Source organism: Pristiophorus japonicus, chromosome 8 (genome assembly GCF_044704955.1).
Source record: "Pristiophorus japonicus isolate sPriJap1 chromosome 8, sPriJap1.hap1, whole genome shotgun sequence".
Classification (NCBI taxonomy): domain Eukaryota; kingdom Metazoa; phylum Chordata; class Chondrichthyes; family Pristiophoridae; genus Pristiophorus; species Pristiophorus japonicus.
In genome coordinates, this window is record NC_091984.1 from 36,820,760 (window position 1) to 36,840,680 (window position 19,921).

General features: G+C 44.8%; 1 protein-coding gene across 1 annotated transcript in view; it reads left to right on the forward strand.

Moving 5' to 3' along the window:
- szt2 (SZT2 subunit of KICSTOR complex) overlaps positions 1 to 19,921 on the forward strand; it is a 259,721-nt gene that overhangs the window by 17,033 nt on the left and 222,767 nt on the right. The window contains exons 12-20 of the mRNA XM_070886683.1: positions 5,145 to 5,290; positions 6,172 to 6,324; positions 6,725 to 6,839; positions 7,227 to 7,432; positions 7,893 to 8,129; positions 10,188 to 10,266; positions 10,643 to 10,737; positions 17,572 to 17,740; positions 19,349 to 19,463. Coding sequence (XP_070742784.1) covers positions 5,145 to 5,290; positions 6,172 to 6,324; positions 6,725 to 6,839; positions 7,227 to 7,432; positions 7,893 to 8,129; positions 10,188 to 10,266; positions 10,643 to 10,737; positions 17,572 to 17,740; positions 19,349 to 19,463 — 1,315 coding nt within the window. The remainder of the gene's footprint in view (positions 1 to 5,144; positions 5,291 to 6,171; positions 6,325 to 6,724; positions 6,840 to 7,226; positions 7,433 to 7,892; positions 8,130 to 10,187; positions 10,267 to 10,642; positions 10,738 to 17,571; positions 17,741 to 19,348; positions 19,464 to 19,921) is intronic.

A 19,921-nucleotide genomic window follows, 5' to 3' on the forward strand; every position in this document is an offset into this window, starting at 1 on the left:
GCCCTGAATCCGGAACCCTCGGGACTGAGGCTGTTCCGGATTTTGCGTTTTGCTAGACTTTGGAACGTCTTTCTGATGTCACGAATTTGGAAGCACACGAGCCCAGGTTCGGGTATTTCCGGATTTCGGGACGCCAGAAGGGGGGGGGTGGGGTGGTATTCGCCGAGGAATTGTCGGGTCACCGGGTGATGAGGTCTTCGGGCGGGCCCCGCCGCCGTGGAGGTGTTCGGGCAGGGCCCCGCCGCCGTGGAGGTGTTCGGGCGGGGCCCCGCCGCCGTGGAGGTGTTCGGGCGGGGCCCCGCCGAAGAGGAGGTGTTCAGGTGGGCCGGCGAGGAGGCCCCGAGATCGGGCGGTGAGGTGTGGCCCGAGGTTGGGCGGTGACGAGGGGCTGTGCGGCGAGGCCTGAGGTTGGGTGGCGGCGGCGAGTGGCAGTGTGGCAAAGCCCGAGGTCGGGCAGCGGTGGCGACGTGAGGCCCGAGGTTGGGCAGTGGCAAGGGGCGGTGCGGCGAGGCCTGAGGTTGGGCGGCGGCGGCGAGTGGCAGTGTGGCAAAGCCCGAGGTTGGGCAGCAGTGGCGAGGTGAGGCCCGAGGTTGGGCAGCAGTGGTGAGGTGAGGTCCGAGATCGGACAATGGCGGCACCTCGAGGTCGGCAGGATCCGGATTCCGGAACATTTTAAGGATTCCGGATGACCCTGCCACCAATCGGTCCGGATTTTGGACGCTGCACCTGTAAGTATAAGAAGCCATGAAGTTGGCCTTGTGATCTGAGGTTTTTTGGTTACATACCATCTGACCCTGTCAGGCAAGAATTTTTTTCACCACTGATTTCATAGTTGATTAGCAAGAGTTAAATGTTGAAGATGTAATTCCATTTTGGTTATTTCAGTGGGGAATGCAGAAAACCTCATCACATTCAGGCTTTTGCAAAGATTAGATGCTTCCTGACGTGATATATTTTTTAATTTGTTCATGGGATGTGGGTGTAGCTGGCAAGGCCAGTATTTGTTGCCCATCCCTAATTGGTGGTGGTGAGCTACCTTGAATCGCCGCAGTCTGTGAAGGTGCTCCCACAGTGCTGCTCAGGAAGGAGTTCCAGGATTTTGACCCAGCGACGTTGAAGAAACGGTGATATACTTCCAAGTCAGGATGGTGTGTAACTTGGAGGGGAACTTGCAGGTTGATACGTCCTTACTATACAGTATAAATGCATACGAGGCCCATGCTTGAGAGAAGGTCAGTCTGTGACCTGTCCTTTATTCCTTAGCACTCAAGTGATGAAGGTGGTTGGAGCTTCCCCTTTTATACCTGAAGGTCCAGGTTAGGAGTGTCTCCCACCTAGTGGTCATTGTTCTCACAGTGTACAACTTAGGTCAGATTATACATGGGTTACAATGCTGGTTGAATACATGACACAGGTGATGGTGTTCCCATGCGCCTGCTTCCCATGTCCTTCTCGGTGGCAGAGTTCCTGGGTTTGGGAGGTGCTGCCGAAGAACCTTGGCGAGTTGCTCCAGCTCATCTTGTAAATGGTACACGGTATGCTGGTGATGGAGGGAGTGAATTTTTAAGGTGGTGGATGGGATACCAAAGCTAAGATGTCAGCTCAGAAATTGCACAGTTAGACAAAATATGAATGTGGAAGAATGATCGCAAATGAAATTAAATGTGGACAAGTGTAATGTACTGCTGTTAGGAAGAAAAAATGGGCGTCGCACATCGTGAATATGTTGAAGTAGCTAAGACTGAAATTAAAAAAGTTGAGAGATCTTAGTAGGCTCAACACTCGATGGCGAAGTTTCTATGGACCTGGGAAAGCATCGGAAAAGCACGCAATGCGCATGCGCTGAAAACCGGTTTTCCGATCTGTCAAGCTGGAGCTTGATAGATCATAGCCAGATTGGGAGCGAGGACATTTGTACGGGAAAGATTGGACTATTTACCCATATCTTGCCCAGTAAATGTCCTCAAAAATCTTGCGCTTGAAAAAGCAGGCACATAGCCTAATTTTACAGGCGCAAGTGTTTTAAAACACGCAAAAACAGTTGTAAAATAAAATTATAAACACATAGTTTATTGTTAAAAACCTTCCCCACTATGGTAAGTTTCTTTTTAACCATAATAAAAAAACCTTTTTAAAAATCGTGAAAATATTTTATTTTTATAAGACATAACTTTAATTTCAATTAATTTTAAATATGTGTGGTCTGTTTTTTATTTTTTATTATTTTGTGTGATTGGTTTTGTTCCCATTAATAGCACTGAGAACTCATAGATACACGAGTCTCAGTGCTATTAATGGGAACCTGTGAAATACTTAAACCTGATTGGCTGAGCAATTACACGTGACTGCAACTTCTGCGTCTGAACCCTTTGGGCGGGAGCGCGCTTTGCAGTGCGGGAGGAGAAGGCCTCCCCATCGGAAATCAGGGCGGCTCCGAGACCACCAGGTAAATTCATTAAAAATCTCCAGCGAGGAGGCAGTTGCCCGTGGGAAGATCCCCAGAGAAATTTCTGCCCAAATATGTCCAACCAATGCAGAGTATCAGTCAACAAAGCTAATAGAATGTTGAACTATGTGGCCAAAACATTAGAATACAGGTTGTAGGAAGTCATGATCAGACTGTACAGTGCTCTGGTCAGACTGCACCTTGCATATGGTGTTGGTGTTGGTCACTGAGGCACAAGGGAGACATTCTAATACTGGTGCACAACCACAAGGCTGATTCCCAGTGTGCAGGTCTAGGCGATGAGGAAGGTTTGGAGAAATATTGTTTTTTCACGCTTGAACAGAGATTTCTGCAAGGTGCAAAGTGAATACAGGCAACTCTTGATTATCCGCACACGGTTACAACAGGAAACCGTTGTAACGGCATTTTAAATTCCGTGTGTGTGACGTCACTTTGAAACTCTGATGTTCCTTTCGAATGTTGCCTGTTGAGCCTTGCTTTTAAGCACTCTGCCTTGCCTCAGCTCCCGCTGCTGTTCGCACACAGGTCCACTGCCTCTCATAATGCATTAAAATGCCATGAACAGTTACAGGAAGTAATCAACAAGCCTAATGGTCTTTAGATCTAGAGGACTAGAATTTAAGGATTAGAAGATACGCTACAGCTATTGGTTAGAGCACACCTGCAGTACTCTAAGTATTAATTGTAATGTCAACTCGCGCTAACGGAGCAATCGTTTACCCGGCATAGCCCAATCCTCGAGGGACCCAGATAATCGAGAGTTGCCTGTATATGGAAAATCTGAAAAATAACTTTAACCTAAATTGCAAGAGTATGACGAGTTGGAAAAAGCAAATTTAGGTTTGAAATTCTTCACACAAAGAGTAATCATAGAAACATAGAAAATAGGTGCAGGAGTAGGCCATTCGGCCCTTCGAGCCTGCACTACCATTCAATAAGATCTTGGCTGATCCTTCACCTCTGTACCCCTTTCCTGCTTTCTCTCCATACCCCTTGATCCCTTTAGCTGTAAGGGCCATATCTAACTCCCTCTTGAATATATCCAATGAACTGGCATCAACAATTCTCTGGTAGGGAATTCCACAGGTTAACAACTCTCTGAGTGAAGAAGTTTCTCCTTATCTCAGTCCTAAATGGTTTACCCCTTATCCTTAGACTGTGTCCCCTGGTTCTGGACTTCCCCAACATCGGAAACATTCTTTCTGCATCTAACCTGTCCAGCCCCGTCAGAATTTTATATGTTTCTATGAGATCCCCTCTCATCCTTCTAAATTCCAGTGAATACAGGCCCAGTCGACCCAGTCTCTCCTCATATATCAGTCTAGCCATCCCGGGAATCAGTCTGGTGAATCTCGCTGCACTCCCTCAATAGCAAGAACATCCTTCCTCAGATTAGGAGACCAAAACTGAACACAATATTCCAGGTGAGGCCTCACCAAGGCCCTGTACGACTGCAGTAAGACCTCCCTGCTCCTATACTCAAATCCCCTCGCTATGAAGGCCAACATACCATTTGCCTTCTTCACCACCTGCTGTACCTGCATGCCAACTTTCAATGACTGATGTACCATGACACCCAGGTCTCGTTGCACCTCCCCTTTTCCTAATCTGCTGCCATTCAGATAATATTCTGCCTTCGTGTTTTTGCCCCCAAAGTGGATAACCTCACATTTATCCACATTATACTGCATCTGCCATGAATTTGCCCACTCACCTAACCTGTCCAAGTCACCGTGCAGCCTCTTAGCGTTCTCCTCACAGCTCACACCGCCACCCAGTTTAGTGTCATCTGCAAACTTGGAGATATTACACTCAATTCCTTCATCTAAATCATTAATGTATATTGTAAAGAGCTGGAGTCCCAGCACTGAGCCTTGTGGCACCCCATTAGTCACTGCCTGCCATTCTGAAAAGGACCCGTTTATCCCGACTCTGCTTCCTGTCTGCCAACCAGTTCTCTATCCACATCAGTACATTACTCCCAATACCATGTGCTTTAATTTTGCACACCAATCTCTTGTGTGGGACCTTGTCAAAAGCCTTTTGAAAGTCCAAATACACCACATCCACTTGTTTTCCCTTGTCTACTCTACAAGTTACATTCTCAAAAAATTCCAGAAGATTTGTCAAGCATGATTTCCCTTTCATAAATCCATGCTGACTTGGACCAAATGCGCTGCTCTTTCATCTTTAATAATTGATTCCAACATTTTCCCCGCTATTGATGTCAGTATATGGAATGGGCTTTCAGATAAAGTAATGGAGACAAAACCCTGAAATAATTTAAGAACCAATTGGCTGCTACGAAGCAGGGACCTTCAGGTTGTTTTGGTTGAATAACTATCAGAGAATCATACAGCACAGAAGGAGGCTATTCGGTCCATCGTGTCTGTGCCGGATATTTGAAAGAGCTCTCCAATGATCCAAATGAACTTTTCCTGATGTATGAATGGGAAGAGAATTTATTTAGTGAAAAAGCTCGTTCCTCCATACTCTGCTTTATATCAGTGCAGCTGAGGCACTGCTACTGTGTTCTTTCCTAGAGTAATTGGCCATTCTTTAGCTTCTGACTAAAGCATGTACTTTGTTCAGATTGCTGTGGTTCAGCATTGCGTTATTGAATTGTAGATTTTTGATGGTAAAGAAGTTTGTAACAGTTGATGCGTGTCTTCCTTAGGTGCTGTCACTGCAGCATAGTGGCTCGAAGGACTCCAGCCAGTCGCAGTTTGCCTCTTACTGGAAGCCTATCTTATCGATGGATGGCAGCTTCTGGCAGCGGTGGCTTCACATGCATCGCATTGGCATACTGCTGGAACATGATATGTAAGTTGGTTTCTCAATGTGCACTCGCCCTTATATTTTAGGGAAGTAGTGCTTACCTCCCCCTCCCGCCCAGACTGTTAATATTGTGGTTTTGTTGCAAGAGACCTTTTGTAGCAGCAGCAAAAAAAAGTCAATCTAAAGAAAATGTTGTGCCATAGCCACTCTTGATGGGCTACTCTGGGCTGTGTCCCACAAGTCATTAATGCTAACAATTTATGGGCTGGACTTTCGGCTTTGCTGTTTTCGGGGCGAAAACAGAGGCGGGGCGAGAAATTTATCGCCCGATTAGTGTTTGCGCTGTGTGGAGCAACCTTTGTCATTTGGACCCTGCACCAGTGGCGTAACGCAAAGGGAGGCGTTGCACTAGTTTTGTGGTGCAGAAACGGGAACCTCGCCAACTAAACTGCGGGGCCGGGAGCACTCCGAGAGAGGCCTTGGGAGAGAAATAAAAAGATTCACAAAACATTCAAAACACATTACCAACACTCTTACAACACAAATCTCTGCAGAAATATGAAAGAATAAAAACTGGAACTTAACCTTTTTTGCAGTTTATCCAACTCACTGCTGTCGGCAGGGTTGCACCGCTGAGTTTTCCCTGGCGATCATCGCGGGGCCCGCTTCGGGGCATACGGGTCGGGTGCGAGTCGAAACCTCTGCCGGTGTCGCAATGAGAGCCGTTGCACACCCGGCGCTGCTCTCCTCAAGCGCCGCCACAAAAACCCGACCTGAGAATTGCGCCTGGATGAAAAACAGCTGACCGCCCCTATTTTTTGTCGCAGAGGGTCAATACCTGGCGAAAACAACCTGAAAATCCAGCCCTATGTCTTCTATTATGTCTAATGCTTGTTTTTAATGCCTTTTTACCCTCTTCTCTTTAGCCCAGTGCCAAAGCATATCCATACACCAGGGAGTAATGGCCGCTACAGTACCATCCAGTGTCGCATCTCTCTCTCTGCACTAACTTCTCTCCTGCGGGATTGGAGCAGCTTTGTTCTGGTAGAAGGATACTCCTATGTTAAACTCCATTACAAGTAGGAATTCATTTTTCCTTAATATTTTTCCAGTCACAACATCCTTGGAGCATGCTACATTGTTTCAGGATTGGCAATATATAACTGGCTTAAGACGAAGAAGAGGTTGATTCTTCTGTAATCAGTTGGCACTGTCACAACACTGGACAGTATAATGGTTTTTGTCGTGCGCGGGTGTCTGAGGTGAAGTGCTGTACCCAACTGTTTTGTCTGAGATGTTGAGAGTACTTGCATATTGTTTCTTAGAGTGCTATTTGAGGGAATTGTGTCTCACTGAAGTAAGGGAATTAACTCAACCTGTGAAGTGAATAATTTGTGTGTGCTAAAGATATCTGCTTCCAACACATTTCACCATCTCAAAGTGTCGCCTGAATCAAAATGATGTTTGTTTAATTTGTAGTGGAACGGATCAGCCTCCTTCTTCCTTTTACCTCGTCCGGGTTATTTCCAAAGCTCCGTGCATGGCCCTTCGTCTGGGATTTCCTATTGGGATGCAAGCACAAGCTCGGAATAAGGTATGCATTTCAGGAGCTTGGAGACCAAATAGCTGTACTGTTGGAGGCATGTCAGTCTCGGGCTCAAAACAGCATTTGCCTTGGGTTTGGGATATTTACAATTTTTTTTCCTGCAACAACAGATTGTGACCAATTGGAAAACATTTTGTGTATTTCTTGTTGTAGTAAAGGGGCAGATAACTCTGGTGGATACCTGCCACAGTAATTGATCACCCAACTCCAAGTTCTGACAAAAAAAGGTCATCGACCTGAAACATTAACTCTGTTTCACTCTACGTAGATGATGCCTGACCTGCTGAATATTTCCAGCATTTACTGTTTTTATTTTATAATTGATCATCCAGCGTTGCATCATATGCTGAATATTCTCTGTGCTTATATTGGCAGATTGTGGATGAGCTGCGAGATCAGATACTCTCACTACGTTTTCCCCAGCGGGTGCAGAGCAAAGAAGCAACGCCAAAAATCAAGAGGAAACTGCTGGGGAACGGCTCGCCTTCAAAGTCTCCGCCACTTCCTGCCACACAGCTGGCACTCTCTGATCGACCTTGTGTAGTTATATTGAAAAAACCACTGGAAAAGCTCCTCATTAGGTATTGGTCAATGGATAATGAGTTGGGAATCCTCTGCTACGACACCACAACCTTCCCAACTTTGGGTCTAAATCCACGTAACCGAATACAACATTGATTTATCAAAGAAAGTTTCATGTTAGGCATGAATCAGTGTATCTACATGTTGGCATGTCCATAGAGCGTAGTGTAACTGGTAGCACTATGTAAGAATGTGCTAGTATTAGAAAGGGTCGTGTAATATCGGGAAGATTAAAAAAGGAGGCAAGTCTATGTGGGAGATGCACCAAAAGATCGTGGAAAGATTTTAAACCTTTTTATGGATGATATTTGAATTTTTAGTTTTGTTTCCCTTACCTTTGGGGTTCGAAGGTAAGAAAATATGGCAGAAACGCTACAATTGTATATAGAGGTTAAGAAAGAAGATTTCTGGACGTTGCTCTAATATTCACTTATGTGCTATTTCATGTCTGTTTCCAAGGTATGAGAAGCTTCCATCAGACTATCGGACTCCCTTTATCTTGAACCTTGATAACTGTGGACACCCAGCCTCTATGTCGGGCACTACAACAATGACAACCAATCGCACAGCTTCCTCCACACTCGCCTCTCTGTCTCGTTATTTCTATCATCAGCGCTGGGTGTGGTCTGTGCAGCCAGGTTTGGGGCCATCAGTGCCCATCACTTCAGCGGCACAAATACTGTCTACTCTCACCGAGTAAGAACATGATTAGTATTAGAGTTTGGTGTGTGGAAAAATCTTTTAAAAAAAAAGAAACTTAAGTATACAGGAGCACTAAATCTGTTCAGCCTATTCAGTCTGTTCCATAAGTGCCTGATTTGATGCTTCAGAAAGTACATTATTTCAGACAGTTTGCAGCAGCTTCAGTTAATCATGCTCCCTGTTCTATCTTGAATTTGCACAAAATGTCTCTCTACATCCACTTAATATATCCTTGTTATTTCAAAAACTTGATTTCTCGTCTCCGTTTAAGTTGTAGTTTTCAAACTGGGCTGGCAGATATTTGGAGTTCCGTAAGGAGGTCTGGAGACCTGCGAGTTTCATAAAGTGAGATCTGGATTTCTGAAAGTGTGCCTGCAATTACATAAGACTGTCCACTTGGAGGGGCTACACTCTAAACATGGAAATGCCATTCATCTCAAGTTTTTTTTCAGTTTTGGCTCAGTTGGGCAGTCTTTTGATAGCCCGAGAGATTTGCATCATTTCATAAAATGCGCATTGTGACGACTTGCAGGACAAGGATCAACAGACATAGGAGTTTGCAATTAAGAGTAATTTCCACCTGTTAAAATAAAATTGGACAGTGCAATGAGCATTCCCTGCGGTATGGATTTACCTGCATTTGTAGGACCAGCCTGTGTCTGCAGTGCATTATCTGCTTCATGACCTCTCCCTGTGATGTAATAATGTCACAAGCATTTGACTACAGACCCTGAGCATGCTAACAAGCTGCAGGATTATCTTTATGTTGGGAGTACAGTGTTTCCATTTTCCCCAAAGAAAAACAACAAATCATCGCCACAGGTCTGGAGAAAGTTTTTAAATTTTTCTTTGTGATCACAAGCACAATTTTTCTCTTTGCTTGGCAGTACTAACGAATGACATTTTCTTCAGTGAAAGCGCTGTCGATTTAGATTTGTAATATTTTACAAAAGTTGTAGGACCAGAGATCTGTGAAAGTGTGTCATTATTTGCAGACGGTTCCCTGGACAAGAAAGTTTGCAAACCATTGTTTTAAATCTATTATTAGATACTTTGGAAACAAAACCGAGAGAAATATTACATTGTAGGGAGAGGTCCTGAATATCTGACACAGACACGATGGGCCGAATGGCCTCCTTCTGTGATGTAAAATTCTGCGATTCTAATTGAAATGACTCGAGGACTTATTGAACCAAATACAAAGGTTAAATGAACTGTGGAAAAAGTGCATTTATTCTCTAGCCATAAATGGAAAAATTATTTTTCAATTTAGGGCCTGAAATTGCAGTCGGAGGCTTCGCGCGAGCAGATGCCTTCAACCTGCAGAAAATCTATGCACTTACCTGATGGTCCCGGAGATTCGGATACTTGTGCTCCTGGGCCTCTCTGGGTACTCGCGGGTAGAGGCCCATGTATCTTGGGTGCATGCGGTTCGCAAGCGCCCCTGGGATCACGTGGGCCGGCTCAACCAATGAAAGAAAGGGGGATCCCCATTCATACTTTTGGGGATTCCGACTGCACGGAACCACCATAAGAATGAATGGGAATATCCCAAAAAATACACACACACTTAAAATAAATGTAAAAAAAACCCACATTTTTAAAATTAATCAAAATGACATTTAATTAAATATTTAAAACAAAAAATTAAAATTTAAAAGGCTCTAACATAAAGTTGCCTTATTTCACAGGTTTTTAAATGTATAAATTAGTGAAAAAAAATGATTTTTCTGTCCTTTAACAGTCTTACACAGGTAAAAACAGGCCTTACGCCTGCTACCAGGCGTAAGAGTTTCATGGGCATTCGCTGGGCAGAAATTGGGCAAATAGCCCAACTTTCTGCCCGCAGAGGCCCTTTTCCAGGCCTTAAACCCGGAACTCGCGAGGCCCCTGCGGGAGCATGCGCACCTCATACAGACCTGTAGGTGCCACTAATTAAGGCCCAATATGTTTCTGTTCACGTTGGGTGAACTGTGAATAAAGATCAATCTAACTGCCTCAGGGCCATAATCTTTGACTTAACTGTCCTATTTTCTCTGTTTTCATATGTAGAATTCGTCTGTCTGAAGGGTTCCACTTTGCTGCCACTGGAGATGGCATTGTCACCATGGTGATTGAGTTACCTATGAAGGTAGGGACGAGGTGTTGCATAGAGTGCAGTGGTTGAAAGTTCACCTGCCCAGGTAGCTGAGCATTCTGATTGGACATGACAATCCTGTACAGTAAAGGAAACTGGTCTCCAAGTTAGATGGAAACAACTTTTTGTGGCTTGGTCAACACCAGCTGTCCCTCCTTAATGAAACTGACTGGGTGGAGCCTATCTGGGAAGCCTGTATGTATTCGAGAAGGCAATGACGCAATCCTGGAAAACAGTGTTCGGAAATTGTTTTGTCAATGAATTGTCCATGTTATGTGCATTGCATATTGAAACTGTTAATCCAGTTAACTCTATCCATTTGGGATTGGCTGATGCGCTTTGTTTACTAATACAATTTGTTTGGATGCAGGGCAATTCGAGATGTGATGATGATAACGATGAGCTCCACACGTGCCTAGTTCAATACATAATCTTTCCACCTCACTCTACGTCTACCAAAGACAGGTAAGGTGCCGATATATAAAACTGCGGTTTGAATATTATTGAATCTATCTGCATATTAGTCCCTTTATGGCCTGAACTAAGCAGACTGCTTCTGATAGATGGTGATTCCAGATAACAGAAATAACCCAAACACAATGGTGGCATTAAATAGTCATTGTGTATTTATGTAATTGTTTTTTAAATCTAGATGGAGGGTCCACAAGTGATCCCTGCTGTAGTTTTTAATTCTGAATCTCTGAAAATGCTACTCGAGATAAAGTCTAGGAGATACACAGGAGCATATCGGGGGGTGAATTATACTTTATAGATTTATAAAGATTATTCATTCACTGACTGCCTCCAGTCAGCTGTTGTATATTGGACATTATCCCTGGCATGCTGGAGATATTACTACAGGGAATTCTCACAAGCTGGTATTCTGCAACCCCATCAAATATGCTGTACTGCTCAATGGTTTTGGCAGGTAGCTCCTCTGATATCCTAGTAGTTGAAGGCATTACCTACGTATTGAACTAGGCACGTGTGGAGCTCATCGTTAGCATGAAGCCATACAGACCAGAAGGTCACAGTTTAATTTGAAGTCTTTGCTGCGTTAGCTATTCCCACTGGCACAATAATTGAGGTGCTACAATTGTCCTCAGCATCTTCGGCTAGGGAAGAGGAAAATGATTATGATCCATCGATCCTTTCCAGAAAATGTGCCCGAATGGCAGGCAAAAATAGGATCAGGCTCAGCTGTGATGGCTCCACAGTTGAATAGCCTTCCGGCACTTAATGTTTAGGCTCACAAAAGGAATGGCTATTTTGCTGAAATATCTTGGGGCTGCTAGTGCCTAGGCAACTGTACTGCAGCAAGAATTTTTACCTTTAGATGAGGAGGGGGGAATTTGAAATAGGGCAACAGGCTGGTGATAAGCACATTGCGTAGTTTCCTACATAACTCTGGTAAAGGCACTACTTTTCCCTGATTTGTTGATCCTTCATGTATAATTGAAGCATATCCAATTGGAATAAAATCACAAGCATGTTGGACGTTATTGGCTGTTCTAATGTAGAATATACAGAAAACCCTTGCTGAGAGTTTTAAAAAATCAGCGCAGGTAGTCAGAGATGGGGGGGGGGGGGGGGGAGGGGAAGGGAAGCGGAGAGGACTTTTCAAAGCACTAAACACCTTCACAACACCATTCAAGACGCATAAAAACCATCAATAATAAATAAAAAATAAAACTTAAGTCCTACCTTCCTAACTCGGCCCGGGAAGTCAGTGGACCGACTCCGACTCCTCTCTGAGGACTTCCAGGACTTCTCTCCAAGGACTTCTCTCCGAGTTCTTCCAGGACTTCTCTCCGAGGACTTCTCTCCGAGGACTTCCAGGACTTCTCGCCGAGGACTGACTGCTCTCTCCGAGGACTGACAGCTCTCTCGGAGGGACTGGACAGCTCTCTCGGAGGGACTGGACAGCTCTCTCGGAGGGACTGGACAGCTCTCTCGGAGGGACTGGACAGCTCTCTCTGAGGGACTGGACAGCTCTCTCGGAGGGACTGGACAGCTCTCTCGGAGGGACTGGACAGCTCTCTCGGAGGGACTGGACTGTTCTCTCGGAGGGAAGGCAGCGGCCAGCCTGTGCGGCAGGCCACTCAGCCCAGGATAGGGGTGGGATGTGTTGGGTCCCATGCTGCAGGTACGCATCATCACAATCATGGGAGGAGCTACTGCGCATGCGGACAGCTGCCGGCACTCTTTTAGGCGCAGGGCCCTAGCTCTGCCCCCGCCCCCCCCCCCAAATGGACTCGCCACGCCAAGCCCCGGGAGAGACGGCAGAGGGGCCAGAATATGGGGATATCTTTTCGGCGCTGTTTTGAGCGCAGGAAGTCGGCGCACATTACGTAAGTGCGCCGAAAAAACCAGAGGGCCAAATTTGGGCCCTATGTCTCTGAGTGCTCAAAGGGTTTATTTCTTTTTAAATGAGAGGTGCAGCAGGGAGGGATTCAAATTCCTGGGGCATTGGAACCGGTTCTGGGGGAGGTGGGACCAGTACAAACCGGACGGTCTGCACCTGGGCAGGACCGGAACCAATGTCCTAGGGGGAGTGTTTGCTAGTGCTGTTGGGGAGGATTTAAACTAATATGGCAGGGGGATGGGAACCAATGTAGGGAGACAGAGGGAAACAAAAAGGAGGCAAAAGCAAAAGCCAGAAAGGAGATGAGGAAAAGTGGAGGGCAGAGAAACCCAAGGCAAAGAACAAAAAGGACCACTGTACAGCAAAATTCTAAAAGGACAAAGGGTGTTAAAAAAAACAAGCCTGAAGGCTTTGTGTCTTAATGCAAGGAGTATCCGCAATAAGGTGGATGAATTAACTGTGCAAATAGATGTTAACAAATATGATGTGATTGGGATTACGGAGACGTGGTTCCAGGATGATCAGGGCTGGGAACTCAACATCCAGGGGTATTCAACATTCAGGAAAGATAGAATAAAAGGAAAAGGAGGTGGGGTAGCATTGCTGGTTAAGGAGCAAATTAAGGCAATAGTTCGGAAGGACATTAGCTTGGATGATGTGGAATCTATATGGGTAGAGCTGCAGAATACCAAAGGGCAAAAAACTTTAGTAGGAGTTGTGTACAGACCTCCAAACAGTAGTAGTGATGTTGGGGAGGGCATCAAACATGAAATTAGGGGTGCGTGCAATAAAGGTGCAGCAGTTATAATGGGTGACTTTAATATGCACATAGATTGGGTTAACCAAACTGGAAGCAATACGGTGGAGGAGGATTTCCTGGAGTGCATAAGGGATGGTTTTTTAGACCAATATGTCGAGGAACCAACTAGGGGGGAGGCCATCTTAGACTGAGTGTTGTGTAATGAGAGAGGATTAATTAGCAATCTCGTTGTGCCGAGGCCCCTTGGGGAAGAGTGACCATAATATGTTGGAATTCTGCATTAGGATGGAGAATGAAACAGTTAATTCAGAGACCATGGTCCAGAACTTAAAGAAGGGTAACTTTGAAGGTATGAGGCGTGAATTAGCTAGGATAGATTGGCGAATGATACTGAAGGGGTTGACTGTGGATGGGCAATGGCAGACATTTAGAGACCGCATGGATGAACTACAACAATTGTACATTCCTGTCTGGCGTAAAAATAAAAAAAGGAAGGTGGCTCAACCGTGGCTATCAAGGGAAATCAGGGATAGTATTAAAGCCAAGGAAGTGGCATACAAATTGGCCAGAAATAGCAGCGAACCCGGGGACTGGGAGAAATTTAGAACTCAGCAGAGGAGGACAAAGGGTTTGATTAGGACAGGGAAAATGGAGTACGAGAAGAAGCTTGCAGGGAACATTAAGACGGATTGCAAAAGTTTCTATAGATATGTAAAGAGAAAAAGGTTAGTAAAGACAAACGTAGGTCCCCTGCAGTCAGAATCAGGGGAAGTCATAACGGGGAACAAAGAAATGGCGGACCAATTGAACAAGTACTTTGGTTCGGTATTCACTGAGGAGGACACAAACAACCTTCCGGATATAAAAGGGGTCGGAGGGTCTAGTAAGGAGGAGGAACTGAGGGAAATCCTTATTAATCGGGAAATTGTGTTGGGGAAATTGATGGGATTGAAGGCCGATAAATCCCCAGGGCCTGATGGACTGCATCCCAGAGTACTTAAGGAAGTGGCCTTGGAAATAGTGGATGCATTGACAGTCATTTTCCAACATTCCATTGACTCTGGATCAGTTCCTATGGAGTGGAGGGTAGCCAATGTAACCCCACTTTTTAAAAAAGGAGGGAGAGAGAAAACAGGGAATTATAGACCGGTCAGCCTGACATCGGTAGTGGGTAAAATGATGGAATGAATTATTAAGGATATCATAGCAATGCATTTGGAAAGAGGTGATATGATAGGTCCAAGTCAGCATGGATTTGTGAAGGGGAAATCATGCTTGACAAATCTTCTGGAATTTTTTGAGGATGTTTCCAGTAGAGTGGACAAGGGAGAACCAGTTGATGTGGTATATTTGGACTTTCAGAAGGCTTTCGACAAGGTCCCACACAAGAGATTAATGTGCAAAGTTAAAGCACGTGGGATTGGGGGTAGTGTGCTGACATGGATTGAGAACTGGTTGTCAGACAGGAAGCAAAGAGTAGGAGTAAATGGGGACTTTTCAGAATGGCAGGCAGTGACTAGTGGGGTGCCGCAAGGTTCTGTGCTGGGGCCCCAGCTGTTTACACTGTACATTAATGATTTAGACGACGGGATTAAATGCAGTATCTCCAAATTTGCAGATGACACTAAGTTGGGTGGCAGTATGAGCTGCGAGGAGGATGCTATGAGGCTGCAGAGTGACTTGGATAGGTTAGGTGAGTGGGCAAATGCATGGCAGATGAAGTATAATGTGGATAAATGTGAGGTTATCCACTTTGGTGGTAAAAACAGAGAGACAGACTATTATCTGAATGGTGACAGATTAGGAAAAGGGGAGGTGCAAAGAGACCTGGGTGTCATGGTACATCAGTCATTGAAGGTTGGCATGCAGGTACAGCAGGCGGTTAAGAAAGCAAATGGCATGTTCGCCTTCATAGCGAGGGGATTTGAGTACAGGGGCAGGGAGGTGTTGCTACAGTTGTACAGGGCCTTGGTGAGGCCACACCTGGAGTATTGTGTACAGTTTTGGTCTCCTAACCTGAGGAAGGACATTCTTGCTATTGAGGGAGTGCAGCAAAGGTTCACCAGACTGATTCCCGGGATGGCGGGACTGACGTATCAAGAAAGACTGGATCAACTGGGCTTGTATTCACTGGAGTTCAGAAGAATGAGAGGGGACCTCATAGAAACGTTTAAAATTCTGACGGGGTTAGACAGGTTAGATGCAGGAAGAATGTTCCCAATGTTGGGGAAGTCCAGAACCAGGGGACACAGTCTAAGGATAAGGGGGAAGCCATTTAGGACCGAGATGAGGAGGAATTTCTTCACCCAGAGAGTGGTGAACCTGTGGAATTCTCTGCCACAGAAAGTTGTTGAGGCCAATTCACTAAATATATTCAAAAAGGAGTTAGATGAAGTCCTTACTATTAGCGGAATCAAGGGGTATGGTGAGAAAGCAGGAATGGGGTACTGAAGTTGCATGTTCAGCCATGAACTCATTGAATGGCGGTGCAGGCTAGAAGGGCCGAATGGCCTACTCCTGCACCTATTTTCTATGTTTCTATGTGATATTTTCACTGTGTGACAATGGAGATAGTTAGGGATCATTCGAAGATTTCACTGGGAGCTCGTTCAGAAGCTGTATTCTGCATGTACCTTCTATACAAATTTCAGGTCTGCACTGAATGTTCTCTCAGATTCAGTGTTGTGGCTTTCTCCCACGTCCCCCACACCCAGGAGTTCGCTCACCTTTGCTGCCCAATATTTAGTCATGTGATGGTGTGACCGGGGTGGGGAATGGGGATTGTAACAGTGAAACCCTCATTGTGTATACTGGATGCTGTAATATTGCATGTGCTCCCATGAGCATTTCTCCTATCCTCTGGAAGATGGACCGATTAAAAACTCTTAAGCAGAGGCCAATTCATAGAATCATTCATAATGCAGCATTGCAGCCTGTGCTGGCTCTTTGAAAGAGCTATCCAATTAGTCCCACTCCTCCGGTCTTTACCCGAGGCCAATTGTAACCAACAAACTGCTTTATTTTACATGTAATCTATGAATAAACAGAATAGTTTTCAATTAATTTCAAACTATTTCACAACATGCTTCGGAACATAGACAATAACAAAGCATGCCGCTCTATCCTTATTAGCAAGTTAAATTCATAGGCTAGGAAATGTCTGTAACTAGTCGGCTCTAATCTTATGAGAAGTCCCTCTGTCTATGACTGTTTGAAATCCAAGTTTCTGCGGTCTGTTTCTGTCTCCCAGCTAGACAGGAAGCCAACAACTGGACCTTTTGCCCTCCTCCAGCTCTCCTGGAAATTGGCTGGTTGAGCTGCCAGTCAAACCTACTATCACCCGCTTAGTTGTGGGCGTCCACCAGCTTCTCCTACTGGGCTCAAGTAAATGAAGCCATTCCAACACAATGGCCTTGATAGTTACCTCCCCTCCCTCCCCCGCAATGGGTGGGGAGGTTAGAAATATTAAATCGAGGAACACGTTCCTCAACCCACTGTGTACGCGCCTGCCATGATTTTTACGGCGGCATAACAATAACATTTAAATCCGGCTCCCACAGTGAAATTGGGAGCCTGATTTGAATTTAAAATTGCCGGCTGGCTTTCCCAGGGTTGTAAAAGGGAGGTGGAAACTGCCGTCTTCAGAAGGTAAGTGACTTCTACAGCACTCCTTGTGGGTCAGGATGAGCGGGCGACCCCTCAAACAAGCCTTAGCCCTCCCTCTGCCAATCACGGCCTCTCTCTTTCTCCACCTACCACAATACACTACATCCTCTGCCCCCTTCCCCCGCCACGATAGACAACAACCTCTGTCTCTCCCCCCCCCCCCCCCCCCCACCTCCCTGCAATAAGCCCCAATCTCTTGCTCGCTCCCTCCCTCCCTTTTGCTGCTCGCTTCCCATTTAATCCAGGGATTAAGGTTCACAGATGCTACTTTAATGATCCAGAAAATAAACTGAATGCACTTTTCATTTAAAGATCAATAAATGGACCGGTGGCCAATATAACTGACCACCAGTCTGGTCTTGGAAGCGGCTGCAGGAGTTGATCTTTTTTAGTTTTTTGCTTTTTTCCAATATTGAATGCCATTTGTATTTTTAAGTCTAGCCTGCTAATTTCTTTGCTTCCATGTGATAGAGAGACAACTACTGAACCGCCTGCAATTCTCTCATAGTTTCTCCACAGATGACGATAATGACACTGAGGTTGAGGCAATCGAACTTGACACAGAGTTAAATTTGGTGACTGAATGCTGGGTGGAGCCTCAGTGTGGTCATGTGGTCACCTCTGCTGAAAGCCGGAAATACTTGAATGGATTGTCCTATTTAGACATCCCAAAAGCGGTAAGTCAGATGAGAAAATTATTTCAACTCAGTTGAGAGGACTTCTGCATATAGAGAGTATAACAAGTAGAAATCTGTCTCTGGGTACAGTACACATCAATTAAAAGCAGTTATTTGCATGTGGTACAGATGCATGTGATGTATACAGATTGGACCCATTTGTAATGCTAGACAAATCAATCCCAAGGCTTCTCAGCAGCTTGGCTTAGTCTCCACTCCAGTATCAGCTCTTTGCTTGTTTGGGGCGTATAACTTGCTGATTTTACAGTGTACAGGGGTTCAGGAACCATTCAGTACTTGAGTGCAGTGAATTGATACCTCGTGCCTAGAGTCTCTTGTATACACGTCCAGAAATGAATCCTGATACATATATACAAGCCAAACAATCTTTAGTACGAGTGAACTTTTCCCTCTGACCCAGCATGTACTGTCATTTGCATGTAGATAATAAAGAGAAACTCAACAATCCACAGATAATGCACAAGAGGACCTGACATCCTGAAGTTGATGGACACTATTCCCCTCTCAGAAAAATTATAGAAAAACCTGAAGATTTTGAACTGAAGTTTAAATTTTCTAGTTATATGCAGGCCAGGCACGATACTGGGCCTGAAATTCGGGTTGGAGGCTCCCTTCGGACGAACGCCTGCGACCTGAGAATTTTTAATGAACGTACCTGGTGGTCCCGAAGGCGCCTGCGATTGCGGTGGGGAGGCCTTCTCTTCCTGCACTTCGGAGCGCACCCCCGTCCTCGAGGTTCGCACGGGGAAGCTGGAGTCACGTGTGACTAGACAACCAATCATGGAACAGTATTCTCATTGATAGCAATGAGAACTCCGTATTTCCGAGTTCTTACAGCTATCAATGAGAAAAACCCTCAAAACACATTAAACACATCATAAAAAATAAAAAATCACCTCACATATTTAAAATTAATTGAAATTAAAGTTAATTAAATATTTTAGAAAAAAAATATATTTTTGGGATTTGAAAAAAAGTGTTTTAATAGTGTTTAAAATAAACACCTTAGTGGACAGGGTTTTTAACATAAAAATGTGTATTTAAATTTTATTTTTATATGTTTTAAAACTCTTAGCTGGTAAAAAGTAAGCTATGTGCCTGCATTTACCAGGCACAAGAGTTTGAAGGACATTCGCTGGGCAAGAGTTGGGCAAAGAGCTCAGTCTCACCCACGCGAATGTCCTGGCTGCGCGGATGCACTCGATCTGTCAAGCCAAAACTTGACAGATTGGAAAAGCCGGTTTTCGGTGCATGCACATTGCGCACCGAAAACTGGCTTTTGTGGGGTCTCGCTGGGTTTGTACGTATTCCGTACGGATCCGGCGAGGCTGGAATTTTAGCCACACTGTGTATTTCTTTTAGAGATGCCATCTCCCTTGCCCACAATCGTGTCCTCCTTTGGGATTGCTGAACAAGTCTTTCATATGACTGGCAAAATTCCATATAAGTGCTGTTTTAAAATTGCACACTGAATTTTCTGTAGACTAAATTTAATCAATTTATCTCTTGAAGAGGATTTAAAAAAATGTTTATGATCTTCTGATAGTGTGAAATAGTCTAATAAATGTAACTTCTTTTCCTCCCTAGATTTACCCACAAGACCATGCATGTATATCTTCCATGTTGACCTTTGAACATCTAAGTCAGCTTTGTCAGAATAAGGACTACATCTTGCCAATTTGGGGGTCAAGGAGCACAGAAGGTAGGGAACCAAAGGACACAAGCTAGGATTAGAAATTTAGAGCCTAAGGAGAGGGTAGAAGTTAATTATTTGGAAATTATTGAAGCATATCCTTATCAAATAACAAAGAAACATTCCACTCTCTATAAACCTATGTCCACCCACAACAAGAAGGAGCAGCACACTGGAGCATTGATCAACTGTACCACCATGCTGCCTTTGCATGTAGTCGCTAATAGCATTGAGATTATTCCAGACTGTTTCGTTGCTGTGCGCTCCTTGATATAAGAACATAAGAAATAGGAACAGGAGTAGACCATACGGTCCCTTGAGCCTGCTCCGCCGTTCAATAAGATCATGGCTGATCTGATCATGGACTCAGCTCCACTTTCCCACCCGCTCTCCATAACCCCTTATCCCCTTATCATTTAAAAAACTGTCTATTTCTGTTTTAAATGTATTCAATGTCCCAGCTCTCT